Source organism: Enhydra lutris, unplaced genomic scaffold, assembly GCF_002288905.1.
Source record: "Enhydra lutris kenyoni isolate GAN:26980312 unplaced genomic scaffold, ASM228890v2 scaffoldscaffold28, whole genome shotgun sequence".
Classification (NCBI taxonomy): domain Eukaryota; kingdom Metazoa; phylum Chordata; class Mammalia; order Carnivora; family Mustelidae; genus Enhydra; species Enhydra lutris.
The window spans coordinates 701452-719617 of record NW_019154112.1 but is presented as its reverse complement, the minus strand read 5'-3'; the positions used below and the strand labels follow the sequence as shown (position 1 = coordinate 719617).

Here is an 18166-nt window from a genome sequence, read left to right as displayed (position 1 = left end):
GCAAAACATGAGGAGGTGGGGAGACTGGCCCACCCTGCCCACCAGACCCCTCCCGATACTGATCTGCATTCTCTTCTTTTTTTTTTTTTAAAAGATTTTTATTTATTTATTTGACAGAGAGATCACAAGCAGGCAGAGAGGCAGGCAGAGAGAGAGGAGGAAGCAGGCTCCCTGCTGAGCAGAGAGCCCGATGTGGGGCTCGATCCCAGGACTCTGAGATCATGACCTGAGCCGAAGGCAGCGGCTTAACCCACTGAGCCACCCAGGCGCCCCTGCATTCTCTTCTTTGATGTGCTTTCCTGTTCCATCAGAGGCAGGGCTGGACCATCTCCATCCCTGTCTTTATTTCATGTTGGGCTGAATGCTAATGACTTCCTTCCCTATTGAAAATGAGAATCCAGATATGAGTTGTGTTTCCTAATTCTTGCCATGTGGGGTTGATGAAGTAATAAAAGAGGAGATTTCTAAACTTGAGACAGCAAATAAATGGAAACACTGAGAACCTTCTAGAATCCATGTGTTTGCTGTGCTGAGTCTGTTGCAGGTGGGACAGGAGTAGGCTGTGAGGAGCCAAGTGGTGACAGGGTCTGTTCCCAGTCTGTGCTCAGTGCATCATGGATGTTAAGTGCTCCCCCCTCAGCTGGGTCATCTCTCTGCTCCGTGTCCTTGCCCTTTGTGTGGAAGCTTATCTACCAGGACCTGTGATCACAGGGACTTAGATGTCACCTATCACCAGGAACTTGTGCAGCAAAACTTCCTGTGGACTGGGTCAGCCTCACCTCAGGCCTGGGTCACACCAGAGCCCCCATTTTGTTTTTTGTTTTTTGTTTTTTAATTGTTTCTCTAGAGCATCAGGCCTCTTCTTGCTCTTGTGTATGAGTTCTTGTCCATTCTCCCAGGGATGACCTTGTCAGTTACAGCAGCAGGTGGCCTTTAGGCTATTGTTCCCACAGGTCCAGGTCATCCCCTGAGCCCAGGAGTCTCTGTGGTATGAAGATATGAACTTTCAGATTCATCCATCTCTTCCCCTCACTCTGGACCTGTTTTCTGGAATATTCTTTAGGTTCTGGAGGTAGGGAGAGGAGGAATGTGAGAGGTTCTCATTCTTATTAAACTTCAGTTAGTTTCCGCCTTCCCTGCTGCTTGGCCCTTAGTTCTAGTGATCCTAGTGCTGGCTTGGATCCAAGGTCATGGATTTATAAAGTAGAGTCTAGGTAGATTTCTTTGTGGTTGGAGAAAAAGATCCATATAGCCTGAGTATAGTGTTTCTGGAGAGAGAACTCTGTGTGCTGTGCTGGGCAGGAGAGATGGTGTGGGGGTAGGGGCTGAGCAGAGAGAGGGAGGGGAGGGCAGCGCTGTGAGGGGAGAGAGACAGCACGGATGGTGAGGTGGGTGCACGTGGGGCGGGAGCTGCCACAGAACAGCTGTGCCTGAGACTCATCTAGAAGACGGAGTCCTCTAGCTGCTCATTCATTCAACCAATAACTGTCATGTGCCACATACAAGACACGCTGTGTTTACATCTGGGATACCTCAGTGAGACTAAGAAAAGGGAAAATGTGCTGGTCTTGTGGAGAATATTTCTAGTGGTAAGGGGTAGACTCCACTTGACCCTGGAACAAGGTGGAAATTGGGATAGTGACCCCCTCGTGCAGTCAGAAATCCAAGTATGGCTTTTGTCTCCCCCCAAACATAAGAGCTAATAGCCTACTGTTGCTGGAAGCCTCACTGATAGCATGAAGAGTCACTTAACACATGTTTATGTTACATGTAGAAAACAGTCTTCTAACAATGAATGAAGTTGCAAAAATTACTCAAAAATCACAAAGAAGAGAAAATGCATGGACAGTACTTACTGTAAAAAAGTCCACACACAGGTGAACATGCACCATGCAAGCCAGTGTCATGGAAGGTGACCCAGAGAGCACCTGTGCTGGGACGGGGATGATGGCTCCTTTACTCCAGGGATCAGGGGAGCCTCACTAAGAGGTTGACCTCTGAGAGATTTGAAGGACATGAAAGAATTGTGTAAGAGGAGGTCTGGGGGGAGTTCTTTGCAGGCAGGGAGCCTCCAGTGCACACACATTAGGGCAGGAGTGTGTCTGTGTTCAAGGAAGAGTGAGGAGGCCACTGTGGCTGGAGCAGAAAACAGGTGAGATGAGGTCAGAGGTCAGTCTCATCATGGAGGTCTGAAGATATTAGAAGGTTTTGAGTTTTCTCTGAGTGAGGTGTGGAGTTACAAGAATGAACAGATCAATGGGATTGACTTTCTTTAGCAGCACCTGTTTTTCTGCTGTGCAAAATTGAGAGGTGCAGTGTGAGCTACCAGTAGGGAAACTGTAGGAAACCAGTACAGTGTCCCAGGAGAGAAGATACTGGGAATTGACTGCGTGCTGGAGATATTTACAGATGGACTTTGCAGCATTTCCTAATGGCTTCATTCTGGGTGGTGAGGAGGAATCAAAGAGAAGAGCCAGGATTTCAGACTGCAAGTAGAAATGTGGAGTGCCTTCCTTGGATATGGGGAAGACTCTGAAAGAAGCACATTTAGGGAAGCAGCATCACAGTCATCCACTTCAGAAATGGTGAATCTAATATGTCTATTAGAAATGCAAGCTAAGGGGTGCCTGGGTGGCTCAGTGGGTTAAAGCCTCTGCCTTCAGCTCAGGTCATGATCCCAGGGTCCTGGGATCGAGCCCCGCATCGGGCTCTCTGCTTAGTGGGGAGCCTGCTTCCCCCTCCCTCTCTGCCTGCCTCTCTGCCTACATGTGATCTCTGTCTGTCAAATAAATAAATAAGTAAAAATATTTTTTAAAAAAAAGAAAGAAAGAAAGAAAAGCAAGCTAAGTTGACAGTTGGATACAGAGTGCAGGGTTGGAGACATATCTAAATTGCAGAAATAGATTTGGGAGATGACAGCATATAAATGATGTTTAGAGCCTACAGCAGAGATGAGGTCACCAGGGGGGCGAAGGCCATAGAAGAGAAAGGAACACATTTGGAGCCGTGATCTGAGACTAGAACTTGATCTGGACACTGCAGGCACTCAAGTCGGCTTGGAGGACGAGTGACTCATAAATGGCATCTTTCAGGGCACCTGGGTGGCTCAGTGGGTTAAAGCCTCTGCCTTCGGCTCAGGTCATGATCCCAGGGTCCTGGGATCGAGCCCCACATCGGGATCTCTGCTTAGCGGGGAGCCTGCTTCCCCCTCTCTCTCTGCCTGCCTCTCTGCCTACTTGTGATCTGTCTGTCAAATAAATAAAATCTTAAAAAAAAAAAATGGCATCTTACAATTTATTCCTTTGATGGTTGTTATGGCCCAGGTTTGTCCACTCCAGTCCCTATTCACAGATAAGTACAGTAGCATTGTTGGGTCATGAAGTGATTGCTCAACATGTCTTCTTCATCCTTTGTCTCTTCCTGGGATTAAAACCCAGATCTGTTTCACTTCAGATGATCTACATATATTCACTGACATTTTATGTTTCTTTATACATGCACTTCTTTCTGGGGAGAGTATCCATAATTTTATTAGGGTTTATATGGCCTTCATAAAAGTCTGAAAAACCCTTTCCAGTGTAGACACTGCCCTACTTCATCTCTGGTCTATAAACAGCTATAATCACAGTGTTTTAGGAGCTCCTTCTCCCTCTGCCCCTCCCCCTCCATTGGTGCTCTGTCTCTCGTTGTCTCTCTTTTAAATAAATTTTTTAAAAGTCTCTTAAATAATCTTTGAAAAGAAAAAAATCACAAAATTATAAATGTAGAAAAAAAATGGCAAAAGCAAAAAATCTGTCACTAAAATAGCTACAAAATAGTGACTAATAATTAAATAATGAAAATATTATAGTTTACTCACTGAATAAGGAGTTACCAGTGAAAGAGGAATGAGTGGAGGCATGAAAAACAAAACGCAAAAAGTAAAATGCCATCATAAATCCAACAGTACATTACATTACAGTACACTGACATTATATCTAAGTGGCTTAAAGCAGTCAATCAAAGCGCAGATTGTTAGACTGAATGCAAAATGAGAACCAAGTATTCTGTCTACAGTAGACATACTTGATCCCAGTTACAAATAGATTAAAATTAAAGGGATGGAAGAGTTATCTCAGGCAAACAACCATAAGAAAGCTGGAGAGAGAACTCTGTGTGCTGTGCCAAAAAAAGCCAAAGGGGACTTTAAAAATGCGAGGAAGATAAACAGGATCATTTTATAATGATAAAATGGTCAAATCATCAGAGAGATGAAACAATTCTAAACATATATTCACATAATAACTCAACACCCAAATCCATGTAAGTAAAACTGACAAATCGAGAGAGAAATAGACAATATGACAATAGTTTAGCTGACTCAAGGAGAAGTAGACCATCTAATACACCTAAAATGAGGTAGAAGATATAGTTAACTGTCAAAAACTATTCCACAAAAAAAGCCCAGTTTCAAAGGCTTCATTTGTGAATGATACCAAGTGCTGAAAGAATTAATAACAATTCTTTACAAACCCTTCCAAAAAGGAGAGGAGGGAACCCAACTCATTCTGTGAGCTAGTACTATGCAGATACAAAGATATTGCAAGACAAGAAAACTACAGACAGGGGTGCCCTGGGGTCGGGCTCCCTGCTCCCCTGGAAGCCTGCTTCTCCCTCTCCCACTCCCCCTGCTTGTGTTCCCTCTCTCAATGTATCTCTCTCTGTGTGTCAAATAAATAAAATCGTAAAAAAGAGAGAGAGAGAGAGTCCAAAGGCAGCAGCCTTGATGTGCTAGACTAGACCAGCATACTGAACTCAACTGTTCTCTCTTCTTAAAAAAAAAAAAAAAGAAAGAAAGAAAGAAAACTACAGACCAATGTCTCTTGTGAATATAGACACACACACAATTCAACAAAATGTACCAAATCAAAACCAACAATATATAAAAAGAGTTGTATACCATGACTAAGTGAAATTCAATCCAGGAATACAAGACTGGTTTAATATCTGTATCAATGTATGGAATACACCATATTAATATAATAAAAAAAAAAAAAAGCCACACAGTTGTCTCAACGGATGGACAAGAAGCATTTGACAAAAATTGGACACCCTCTTGTAATAAAAATTCAACAAATTATTAACAGAAAGAAATTTCTTTAAACTGATTAAAAGAATTTATGGGGGCACCTGGGTGGCTCAGTGAGTTAAGCCTCTGCCTTCGGCTCAGGTCACGATCTCAGGGTCCTATGATCAAGCCCCAATCCAGCTCTCTGCCAGCAGGGAGTCCACTTCCTCCTCTCTCTCTTCCTGCCTCTCTGCCTACTTGTGATTTCTCTCTGTGTCAAACAAATAAAATCTTTAAAAAAATAAAAAATAAAATAATTTATGAAAACCCTTAAGCTAACAATTTCTTAATGGAAAAATACTGGCTGTTTCTTGCTAAGATCAGGAACACCAAAAGGATGACCAATCTCACCACTTCTATTAAACTTTGTGCTGGACATTCTAGAGCAAAAAAGTAAGATAAAGTGCATCCTGACTGGGAAGAAAAAAAAGTAAATTTATTTCTGTTTGCAGATGACATGATCTCGTACATAGGAAGTCCTAGAGAATCAACTAAAAAGCTACCAGAACTAATAATTTCAGCAAGGGGGCAAGATATGAGGTCAACACACAAAAATCAGTTACATTTCCATAAACTTTTTTAAAAAGATTTTACCTATTTATTTATTTATTTACTTGAGAGAGAGCACAAGTTGGGGAGAGGAGGAGAGGGAGATAGAGAAGCAGACTCTGCACTGAGCAGGGAGCAAGACATGGGACTCAATCCCAGGACCCCAGGATCATGACCTGAGGCAAAGGCATGACCTGGGTGGCTCCAACAAACTGAGCCACCCAGGCGCCCCTCCATACACTTTCAATAAACAGTCCAATAATGACAGTAAGAAAATAGCTTCATTATTCCAGAGAGAAGTTAACGTGGTAAAGGAGTAGGGGACCCTAAGTTTGGTCCCTGGAATTCAGCTGGATCATTACCAACTCATTTTGAACACCTATGAAATCAATCAGAGATTTGAGAAAAGAATTGCTGCAATTCAGCAAATAGAAAAGCAACCACATTTTGCAGGGTATGAGGTGTGGAGACATGAATTGGGACCATATATCAAAGGACATGGCAGAGGGGAGAAAGCTTCCTTAAGGAGCCTACTGCAAAGTATTATAAGCAGCAGAACACAGAAGCAGAACTTCCAGAAGTCTGCTGCAATGAAAGACGTCCCTCGCTTAAAGGTGCTCACGTGGCAAGGCAGGGCAGAATCCTAGGTGGAACCATGTGGTCTCAGGATCCCTGGGGTCACAAGAAGAACAGGGTGCCTGAGTGTGGCAGAGTTCCCAGGCATCAGAACAGGGAAGCTGATTGAAAACAGCGAGCTTAGGTGTCAACTTTCTGTCCAGTGTTGCCATAAACTGTGAACCACTATGTTGTTCCTAGACTGCTCTCAAAAGCTCAGCAAAAGGAAGAAACAAGGCAAGACCCCTCTCCCTCCCCCAGGAGGAACAGTGCAAGTCCACGCTTCAGGAGTATGTAAAATTTGAAGACTTGAAAGTCAGTCACAAGGCTGAGATAAAAAAGCTCGGTCATGGGGCTCTTGGGTGGCTCAGATGGTTAAGCAGCAAATCTGTCCACAGAGAACTGGCAAGCCAGAAAGGATAGGCAGGGTATATACAATGTGCTAAATGGGACAAGTATGCAGCCAAGAATACTTTATCTAGCAAGGCTGTCATCCAGAACAGGAGAGCTCAAGACTGTCCAGGAAAAAAAAAACAGATAACAACAACAACAAACTAAAGGAATTTGTGAGCAATAAACCAACCCTGCAAGAAATATTAAAGGGGATCCTTTGAGTGGAGAGAGCCCAAAAGTAAACAAGGACCAGAAAGGAATACAGACAATATACAGAAAAACCAAATTTCCAGGTAATACAATGGCACTAGCTTCATAACTCTCAATAATTTCTGTGAATGGAAAAGGACTAACTGCTCCGATCAAAAGACAGAGGGTATCAGAATGGATTTTTGTGTGTGTGTGTTATGTTAGTCACCATAAAATACATCATTAGTTTCTGATGCAGTGTTCCAAGATTCATTGTTCATGTACCACACCCAGCACTCCATGCAATACGTGCCCTCCTTAATATCCACCACCAGGCTCACCCTCCACCCACACCCCTCCTCTCTAAAACCCTCAGTTTGTTCCTCAGAGTCCACAGTCTCCCATGGTTTGTCTCCCCCTCTAATTTGCGCCAATCCACTTTTCCTTTCCTTCTCCTAATGTCTTCCATGTTATTCCCTATGTTCCACAAGTAAGTGAAACCATATGATAATTGATTTTCTCTGCTTGACTTATTTCACTCAGCATAAAAGACCCATCGTATGATGTTTACCAGAGGACTCAAAGACACCTCCAGATTCAAAGCAAGGTGGTAGAGAACAACTTACCATGCTAATGGACATCAAAACAAAACTGGAGAAACAATTCTTATATCAGACAAACTATATTTTATTTTTTTAAGATTTTATTTATTTGATATATAGAGAGAGAGACAGCGAGAGAGGGAGTATAAACAGGGGGAGTGGGAGAGGGAGAAGCAGGCTCCCTATTGAACAAGGAGCCTGATGCAGGGTTCAATCCCAGAACCCTGGAATTATGACCGAGCCAAAGGCAGACGCTTAACAAATGAACCACCCAGGCACCCCAAGCATCCCCAGATTTGATATACGACTCAAAGACCTAGAAAAATGGCATAATAATCTGCTCTCATCCCTCCAATTTGGCTTCAATGTACTGTCAATCTCAGCTGGCATCATGGACCATGAAAAAGCAAGATGAAAACACACAAGAACAAAAATACCCTGGCTGGAGTATTAAAAATTATTATTTTGGGGGTGCCTGGGTGGCTCAGTGGGTTAAGCCTCTGCCTTCAGCTCAGGAAGCCTGTCTACTTTGGATCTCTCTCTGTCAAATAAATAAATAAAATCTTTTTAAAAATATATAAATAAATAACCTGGCGATTCACAGACCTGTACCCCTGGGGATAAAAAGATATTATATGTTTATGAAAAATAAAATTTAAAAAATATATATATATATAAATAAAATAAAAATTATTATTTTTACTAAATTATTCTCAAATCCCCATATGTAACATCTTATTTGTAACATGGGATGTATAGCACTTCTGCTGCATCCCTAAGCCCCAAGGGAAATAATTGGTGTGAACATAACTGGCCTCTTTTTTTTATCGAATGCCATTTTTGCTTGAAGGAATGAATGACAGAGAAACTTGGATTATTTAGACTAGGATATTTCACAGGCAGTTTCTTGAAAATGAACACAAACCTATCACTTCATGAAAATCAGCTCACACATGATAGCTGACAGTACTTTCTGCCTTGATAAAATGTAAGCGCCCAACAGAAAATCAGAATTTTGGAAAACTTATGATCCACTAATAAGCTTGACAGCTTCTCAGTACCCACAAACTTTCTCCTTGGGATTGGTGGTAATATTGAAACAAACATGAATTTTTGATAATTCAATTCACTCTCATCAATACTGGAACACATATATAACTTAGTGAAACAACATATTTCTTTTTTTTTTAAATATTTATCTTTTATGGTGGGTTTCTTTTTTTTTTTTAAGATTTTATTTATTTGACAGAGAGAGATCACAAGTAGGCAGAGAGGCAAGCAGAGAGAGAGAGAGAGGAGGAAGCAGGCTCCCTGCCGAGCAGAGAGCCTGATGCAGGACTCGATCCCAGAACCCTGTGATCATGACCTGAGTGGAAGGCAGAGGCTTAACCCACTGAGCCACCCAGGCGCCCCCATATTTCTTAAAAAAAAAAAAAAAAAAACAGGGGCTCCTGGGTGGCTCAGTCATTAGGCATCTGAGGCATCTGCCTTAGGCTCAGATCATGATCCTGGGGTTCTGGGATCATGCCCCACAGCAGTCTTAGAGTCCAGCCCCGCATCAGGCTCCCTGCTCTATAAGAATCCTGCTTCTCCCTCTCCCAATCCCCTTGCTTGTGTTCCCCCTCTCGCTGTCTCTCTCTGTCTCTCTCTGTCAAATAAATAAATAAAATCTTTAAAAAAATGAAATTTAAATTTTAGATTTTTTTTTTAATTTATTTGACAGACAGAGATCACATGTAGGCAGAGAGGCAGGCAGAGAGAGAGGAGGAAGCAGGCTCCCAGCGGAGCAGAGAGCCCGATGTGGGGCTCGATCCCAGGACCCTGGGATCCTGACCTGAGCTGAAGGCAGAAGCTTTAACCCACTGAGCCACCCAGGCGCCCCTGAAATTTAAATTTTAAATTAAAAAAAATTTTTTTTAAATCATGCATTAGTACAAGATCCATCTGGTGTGCAAGTTGGGCCTGTGGATTTTAATGTAACAGACAAGGACATAGTCAATGATACTGTTTCAGGTTCCACTTCACAAGTAACCTTAGAGAATGAATACCTTGTGTAGTTTGAATATAGTATCAAAGATGATTAGCAATAATTCTCTGAAAAGGTTATAAAACATAATATTCTCAATATTTGTGCAAGGCTGTAAATTTGTTCATATACTCCAACCAAAACAACTCCATAAATGCGGAAGCAAATCTGAACATCCAAAGGTATTCTAAGGAGACAGACAAAGAAAGATAGAGACTTGCAAAAATGGAATATGTAAGAAAATCCACTCTTCTAGCTATCCTATTTATTTGGGGAACTGGTTATTTTTCATAAAAACAGTATTTCTGTTTTCATGTCAGCTGCTTTTTATATAATTCTAAATGAATTAATAAATTTATTAATAATAAATGTTTAACCCTGTTTTATTCCTACTATGGTAAATATCACACACAAACACAAAATCCACATACACAAAAATATTCTTGGGATCCTCAGTAATTTGTAAGACCATATAGATACCCTGTGAACAAAATGTTTTAAAATCACTTATTCACACAGCTCCTGCGCCATAACTCAGGGAAACAGAGTCACGAGGAGCGCGCCGTGCAGTATGTGAGGGGTCGGGTCAAAGACCCAGGTCCCCGGACCTGCCTCACAGGGTCTCAGATCCCAGGGCGGTGTCTGGGGCGAGGAAGCAGAGTGCCAGGGAGTCCCCATCTCCTCAGGTTTCACGTCTCCCTCTCACAACCTGCATCATGTCCTCCTACCTGGATACTCGTGACGCGAACCCAGTGCACACTCCCATTGGACATCGGGTTTCTGGAGAAGCCAATCAGCGGCACCGCGGATCCAGCTTCTGAAGTCTTTACCAGACCATTGGGACTCAGTTCTCCTCCTCAGACCCTAAGGGTCTGGGGCATGGGCCCCCGAACCCTCGCATTGTTGCTGTCGGGGGCCCTGGCAGTGGCCGAGATCTGGGCGGGTGAGTGCGGGGGCGGGAGGAAAGGGCCTCTGCGGGGCGGGAGCGGGGGGACCGCCGAGCGGGGACGCGGGACCCCCGGGGAAGGCGCCTCTCCGCCTCTCCCACCCCTGCCCCGGCCTGTGCTCCTCGGTCCCTCCCCGCCTCCGCCCTGCTCTCCCCAACTCTGTGCTTCCCCTCCCCCGGCTCTCCCCCCCGCCCCGCCCTCCTCCTGGGCCCCAGGCCCAGCGCCGGGAGGAGTGTCGGGCGGGGTCTCAGCCCCTCCGGGTCCTCAGGCTCCCACTACCTGAGGTATTTCTCCACCGCGGTGTCCCGGCCCGGCCGCGGGGAGCCCCGGTACTGGGAAGTCGGCTACGTGGACGACTCGCAGTTCGCGCGGTTCGACAGCGACTCTGCCAGTCGGAGGATGGAGCCGCGGGCGCCGTGGGTGGAGCAGGAGGGGCCGGAGTATTGGGACCAGGAGACGCGGAGGGTCAAGCACAACGCGCAGGCTTTCCAAGTGAGCCTGAACACCCTGCGGGGCTACTACAACCAGAGCGAGGCCGGTGAGCGACAGGGCCTGGGTCCAGGTCACGACCCCCATCCCCACCGACGGGCGGGTGTCGCCCCCGAGTGTCCGGGTATGAGCGCCACCGTGAGGCTGCGGGACCCACTTGTGCCCAGACCCGGGAAGAGCGCGCGGGAACCTCTATGGGGTTTACTTTGTGTTTGGACTTAGTCGCTCGCGGGTAGGGGCGGGGAGGGTTTTAGGGGCTGACCGCTGCTGCCGGGCTGGGGGGCGGGGCCAGGGTCTCACACCTTCCAGTGGACTTATGCCTGCGACGTGGGGGCCCACGGGCGTCTCCTCCGCGGGTACCAGCAGTGGGCGTACGACGGCGCGGATTACATCGCCCTGAACGAGGACCTGCGTTCCTGGACCGCGGCAGACACCGCGGCGCAGATCACCCTCCGCAAGTGGGAGGTGGCCGGTGAGGCAGAGCGCTACAGGAACTACCTGGAGGTCACGTGCGTGGAGTGGCTTCGGAGGCACCTGGAGAACGGGAAGGAGACGCTGCTGCGCTCAAGTACCAGGGCCAACAGGGCCTCCTTGATCTCCCCTCCCCTGGGGCTGGCTTCCCACCAGAAAGGGAAAATGGACTCAGTGGCAGAACACCGCCTTCCCACGGGTGGGGAAATCGGTGGGATCTCCCATGGGAGATCCACGGGTGGGGAGACCGAGCCCTCCGCCTGGGTGTTCAGGTTCCTGTAAAGAGTGACTCACCCAGAGGGCCGCTTTTCTCTAAAGGGCAATTGAGGAATCCAGTCTCTCCCAGGAGGCAGTTGGAGACCATTCCTGAAATAATCCATCAGCGGTTCCCTTTGACCTTGGCAACCGTGACTTTCCCTCTCAAGGCCTTTTTCTCTATCTGAGAACATCTTTGGAGGTCTGACTCCAGGTTTTCTGACTCATTCACCTTCCCACCCAGTCAGCACACATTGGTGTGCTCTCTCAGACCTACAGCCTCCTACCCTGGACTCTCTCCCTGATTCTAGAACTTTCCAGGATTAGGAGATCCTTTAGACTACATTGGTTTCTGGGTTTTGTGCTTCTTCCATTCAAACCAATGGCCCTGTCCACCTCAGGATGGTCACATGAATGCCCTTTCGGTGGCCCTTAAGGGTAAACCAAAGGGTGGAATTTCTGATTCTTTTTCTTCAGAACCCCCCAACACACACGTGACCCACCACCCCATCTCTGACCGTGATGTCATCCTGAGGTGCTGGGCCCTGGGCTTCTACCCTGTGGAGATCACTCTGACCTGGCAGCGTGAGGGAGAGGACCTGACCCAGGACACAGAGCTTGTGGAGACCAGGCCTGCAGGAGATGGGACCTTCCAGAAGTGGGCTGCTGTGGTGGTGCCTTCTAGAGAGGAGCAGAGATACACATGCCATGTGCAGCATGAGGGACTGTCTGAGCCCATTACCTTGAGATGGGGTAAGGAGGGTTTTGGGGTCGAGCCTCTTCTCAGGGAAAGCAGAAGGCCTTCTGGAGAATTTCAACAGGGTCAAGATTCAAACCAGAGGTCTGAACCCCTCACCCTCCCTTTCTAGAGCCTCCTCTTCCCATCGTCCTCATCACATGGATCATTGCTGGTCTTGTGGTCGCTGTGGTGATTGGAGCTGTGATCTGGAGGAAGAAGTGCTCAGGTAGGGAATGGAGTGGGAGGATCTGAGGTTTCTTGTCCCTTTGAGGGTTTCCTAGGTAGCAGACTGTCCTGCCTTGTAACTGGAAAGTACCATCCTTGCACATGTACTTGCCCACTCTGGAGCTGATCACTAACACGCAGTGTGTAGCAAACATTTGTGACAATGAAGGACACATTTTCATCTTGTTAATCCTGGTGATGGGGACCTGATTCCCAGCAGTCACAGGACAGAGAGGAAGGATACTTCTGAGAACAGACCTCCAGCATGTCAGGTGACCCAGTGACCCCACACTCGTTCTTCGTGTTTCCTGATCCTGTCCTGGGTCTTCAGGCACAATTCTGGAAACTTCATTTTCAACCAGGACTAGGAATTTCCTCTATGATCTCATGGCCTCACCCTGTCCCCGGCCTCTAACATGATATTTTCTTCCCCTGGGATGAAAAGGACCGGGTGAAAGGTGATATCTCATTGTGGTTTTGATTTGTATTTCCCTGATGATGAGTGATGTTGAGCATCTTTTCCTATGTCTGTTGGACACTTAGATGTCTTCTTGGAAACATGTCTGTTCATGTCTTCTGTTCATTTTTTAATTGGAATATTTGTTTTTTCTTTGTTTAATTGTGTAAGTTCTTTGTCATTTTAGATACTAACCCTTTATCAGATATGTTATCTGCAAATATTTTCTCCCATTCTGTCGGCTCCTCCTTCACTGCACTGAAGCTTTTTATTTTGATCCAAATAGTTTATTTTTGTTTTTGTTTTCCTTGCCTCAGGAGTCATACCTAGATAAATGTTGTTGTGCTTGATGTCCGAGAAATTACTGCCTGAGCTCTATTCTAGGATTTATATGGTTTCCTCACATTTAACTCTTCAATCTGTTTTGAATTCACTTTTGTGTATGGTTTAAGGAGATGGTCCAGTTTCATTCTTTTGCATGTTGCTGTCCAGTTTTCTCAACATCATTTTTGGATAGACAGTCTTTTTTCCATTGCATATTCTTTCCTGTTTTCTCAAAGACATATTGATCATATAACTGTGAGTTTACTTCTGGATTTTCTACTCTGTCTCATTGATCTATACATGTATTTTTTTTCTAGATTTTATTTATTTATTTATTTGTCAGAGAGGAAGAGAGAGAGAGACAGCACACAAGCAGGGAGAGAGGCAGGCAGAGGCAGAGAGAGAGAAGCAGGCTCCCTGCTGAGCAAGGAGCCCGATGCGGGACTCGATCCCAGGACCCTGGGGTCATGACCTGAGCCGAAGGCAGCGGCTTAACCCACTGAGCCACCCAGGCGTCCCTATACATGTATTTTTGTGCCAGTAACATGCTGTTGATTACTGCAGCTTTGTGAGGTTTTTTGTGCGTTTTTTTTTTTTTTTAAGATTTTATTTATTTATTTGACAGAGAGACACACAGCAAGAGGGGGAGCACAAGCAGGGGAAGTGGGAGAGGGAAAAGGAGAAGCAAGCTTCCCTCAGAGCAGGAAGCCTGATGCGGGACTTGATTCAAGGATCCTGGGATCATGACCTGAGCCAAAGACAGAAGATTAATGACTGAGCCATGAAGGCACCCCTTAGTACAGCTTTGTAGTATAACTTGAAGTCTGGAACGTGATACCTCCAGATTTGCTTTCCTTTTTTTAAGGTTGCTTGGGCTATTCAGGCTCTTTTGTGGTTCCATACAAATTTTAGGATTATTTGTTCTAGTTCTGTGAGAAGTGCTGTTGGTATTTTGATAGGTATTACATCAAATATGTAGATTTTGGGTAGTATAGACATCTTAACAATATTGTTCTTCCAATTCATGAGCATGGATTGTCTTCCCATTTGTTTGTGCCATCTTCAGTTTCTTTCATCAGTGTTTTCTAGTTTTCAGTGTATAGATTTTTTAATTCTTTGGTTATGTTTATTCCTAGGTACTTGCCATCCCCTCTCCCCCAAAGACCAAAAAATTGCTCCAGGTCCAACTGCCCAGATCCTTGGCCCTCATCCCTCCTTTGGTTCCTTGACCCCAGTGGGCCTCACTCCTGACACCTAGTCCCCAAACTGGCTGTTTCCGCCACGTGGTCAGCTCCAGCCTTTCCCTACAGCCAGCATTCTCCCAGCCTGCCTGTCCTGTGCTGGATGTCCCCCCTAAACCTCTCTGGGGGTCTGACCTGTCCCCCTTCCCAATATCACCCCCACCATGCAGGTCCTTCTCCAGGGAGTTCACCATGGTGTTTTGATTCTATTTTCTCTTTCATTCCCCTCCTTTCTCATATAAACTACCCTTTGGGCTCCCTGCTCTGCCTCTGTGAAACCCCTGCCTACTGCCTCTCCCCAGGGGACCCTGGCAGGTCCAGCCCATCCCCACCTGGGGACTCACCCTGCCACTATTCCACTTGGACCTAACCCTTGCCCTCCTCCAGGGGCACTGGCCCACATTAAGCTCCCTTGTGCCCACAACCCCCCCCCCCCCCCCCACAACAGGCCTTCTGCCTCAGAGTCCCTCCCTCCCTTCGCCCTATCTCCTCCCTGATGAGCCTTCACCACAGGCAGCAGCCCCTGGCTCTCCACTCCACCATAAGCCCCCTGGGCTCCATGGCAGCTCTGGCCATGGATTAATCAACCTTTGGCTCCCTACTGCCCCTCCCTCCCAGCTGGCAAGAATACCACTCCTTCACCATGGCTTTCTTGTCCCTCCCTTGGTCCCTGCAGGCCAGCCTTTCCCCTTGACCTCCTATCTTCACCTACTCACAGAGGCCTGTGACTCCCTCTCCTGGCTCCTGTCCTGCATGTCTACCCATTTCCAGCCCCCTCTGCCATTCCTTCTCCCCTCTCCTTCCTGCCCCCTTTCCTCTCTTCCTGCATTAGAAAGCCTCCCTCCTGTGCCTTGTACAAATGCATTTTCTGCATGCTCAATACTTCAAGCAGCTCAGGACAGCTGAGCTTTTCTGAGAAACATAAGACATGCAGTTACTTCCAGAAGGCAGTTTCATCCATGTTCTGCTCCCTGCCCAGGATCCCACGGTCTTTGTTATAACCTCACAGTGGTGTCCCAGGATGAATCTGTGCATCGGAGAATTTTTGCTGAAAGACACTTGGATGGTCAGGCCTTCCTGCACCATGACAACAAGAAAGATGTGGCAGAGTCACAGAGATTAGGGGCCGAAGCAATCCGGGGACCTGAGACATGGGCAACAGAGACCAAGGGCTTGAGAGACACCGGGAAGGAATTCAGAATGAGTCTGGAAGACCTCCTGGCCCTGCAGGCACCAAGAAGAGGTGAGAGTGGGGTCAGAGCAAGAAGGATGGGAAACCTTTCCCAGGGAAGTGGATTGGCTGAGGGTGGGGGTGAGGACTGAGGGTCTGTGGACTTCAGCCTACAGGGACCATTACTGAGCCAACACAGGAAAGATGTGGAGAAGAGCAGACAGGGGCTCCTCTGGCTGGAGTTTGTCACTGGGGCGGGGAGGGCAGAGGGACACAGGTTGGGAAATTCACTGCTGGATGGTGGCCGGCTTGCATTTCCTCCAGGAGATCTGGGACTGGGAGATCCAAGAAGACAACTGCACCAGGGTCTTCAGGCATTTCCACTGTGATGGGGAGCCCTTCCTCTCCTATGACTTGAATACCCATGGATGGACAGTTCCCTGCTCTTCCACACTGACCTTGATTATGGAAATCAAGAAACCTGGGATGTAGATGGCTCTCAAAGCCAGGATTCCTTAGCCATGTGCAGGGAGAGCTTTGTGGAAGCATCAGAAATATCTGGAGTCCTGGATGGGCTTCTTGGGCAAAAAAGGTTCAGCCCTGGGGCAGAGGCCTTCCTCTCCCCTAGACCCATTGAACCTCCTCCTGCAAAACACTGTCCAAGGAAACCCTCCCTGTCCTATGGAATGCACATATGTTCTCTTGGCGCATTGTATTGTGATCGGCCTAAACTCTTAAAGCCTCTGGATAAAGGATAGAGATACCAATCATGTGGGACCAGAAGTGAATTCTCTCAGGAGCACCTGGGTGGCCCAGCTGGTTGATGTCGAATTCTTGATTTTTAACTCAGGTCATGATCTCAGCACAGAGTCTGCTTGGGATTCTCTCTGTCCCCCTCCCAATGACCCTCCCTGCTCATGCACTCTATAAATAGATTAAATAGATGATAGATAAAATCTTAAAAAAAAAAATCTGAATCCTGTCAGTGTTAATAGTCCAGGGAGACAGTGGACTCTGCTACAGAAAACTGAACCAGGAAGGTGGGTGTCAGGCAGAAGAGGAAGCCTAGCCTCCATGTCACAAAGAGTTCCATTATATTCCCCTCAGCCCAAGAACCCACCCATCATGCCCTCTCCTCAGCATCAACATGTGGATCCAAGAAAGTGAGGCCTGGATCCCAGGGACATCCTCCAGTCCAAAGGAACTGGACCCCAGGGTGCAGAACAAACTTGGAGAAGGTCTGGGGTCAATGAAGGCCTCAGCAAGAGGTGAAAAGGTGGGAGAAGCAGCCCTCTTCTCTCTGTTTCCCTTAGAGGGGAGCAGGGCTCAGCCATGTGCCTCATTGGCTCTGTGCTTTCTCCCCAGTGCCCCAAACAGAGGACGTGTTCTGCAGCCAGCCCTTGGAGGGCTTGGTCAGCCTAATATGCTGGGCTTTCCATTTCTCTCCTGGGAATATCTCCCTGACCTGACTTCAGGATCAGGAACCCCTGAGCCAGGATGCCTAGCAGGTTAGGGGAGTCCTGCCTAGTGGAAATGGGACCTACTGGACATGGGGGACCATAAGGGTTCCTCAGGGAAAGGAGCAGAGTTTCACTTGCTGCATGGAAGCCACAGGGAACCACACTGCACACCCTGTGCACTCTGGTGGGCCTCAGGTGATCGTGGAGGGGGCTCTGACTCTGGTCGGGTCAGGAGCCAGGGTGAAGAGAAGAGAGCAGACCTTTGGTCCTGGGGAGCCCCAGTTGATATATGGCCCTTTTCCTGGAAAGGCCCCAATGCACAGGTACGGACAGACAGTTGGCTGGCTGCTGCTGCTGCTGCTGCTGCTGCTGCTGCTGCTGCTGCTTTTATCACCATTATTGTGTGTGTTCTTTCTCCAAGAACAAGAAATCAGTAGCAGTTATGGGAGCCCAAGTGAGAAATCTGGGGAGTGGGTGGGGTGGGAGGGCCTCTCATGGATGTGGGGCCCCTCATGTCTCCCTCTGCATAGACTGTAGGGAACGACAACTTCTGTAACAGGAGCTGGAAGTCAGATTTCTGAGAGGGGTTGGGAGCCATGTCTGCATCCCCACCCTTAGCCCTGCTCACAGCCAGGGACACCAGGGCCCTTGAGTGGTGAGCATGGCCTCTCCTTGCTCTGAGTGAGAGTTGGGCAGTGGGGCTGGGACTCCCTGCTCTGAGCTTGTCCTTCCCTGTCTCTATTCTCAGGCTAAGCAGGGCTCTTCCAGGGGTGTTTCCGTGTGGTAGGTGGTGGAGAGGTGGTGGCAAGGGCAGCTTCGGGATGCAGAGGGTGGACAGACAGCCTCAGGCTGGGGTCTCAAGAATTCCCTACGCCTCATTTACAAGAAGGTTGCAACAAGCACTGC

General features: G+C 47.2%; 1 protein-coding gene across 3 annotated transcripts; it reads left to right on the top strand.

The window, feature by feature from the left end:
- The first annotated feature begins 10317 nt into the window (after positions 1 to 10317).
- LOC111152501 (saoe class I histocompatibility antigen, A alpha chain-like) lies at positions 10318 to 17759 on the top strand. Of its 3 annotated transcripts, XM_022510973.1 has the most exons (7): positions 10321 to 10424; positions 10697 to 10966; positions 11210 to 11485; positions 12121 to 12396; positions 12513 to 12608; positions 15609 to 15872; positions 16125 to 16253. In XM_022510973.1, exons 1-7 carry the CDS (start codon positions 10361 to 10363, stop codon positions 16187 to 16189), a joined length of 1311 nt encoding a protein of 436 aa, XP_022366681.1. In that variant the 5' UTR covers positions 10321 to 10360; the 3' UTR covers positions 16190 to 16253. The 3 variants fall into 3 exon arrangements, with proteins under 3 accessions (XP_022366682.1, XP_022366683.1, XP_022366681.1); XM_022510974.1 differs by lacking the exons at positions 15609 to 15872; positions 16125 to 16253 and adding an exon at positions 17456 to 17759 and having other exon boundaries at positions 10318 to 10424; XM_022510975.1 differs by lacking the exons at positions 15609 to 15872; positions 16125 to 16253 and adding an exon at positions 12834 to 13185 and having other exon boundaries at positions 10320 to 10424.
- The last annotated feature ends 407 nt before the right edge of the window (positions 17760 to 18166 follow it).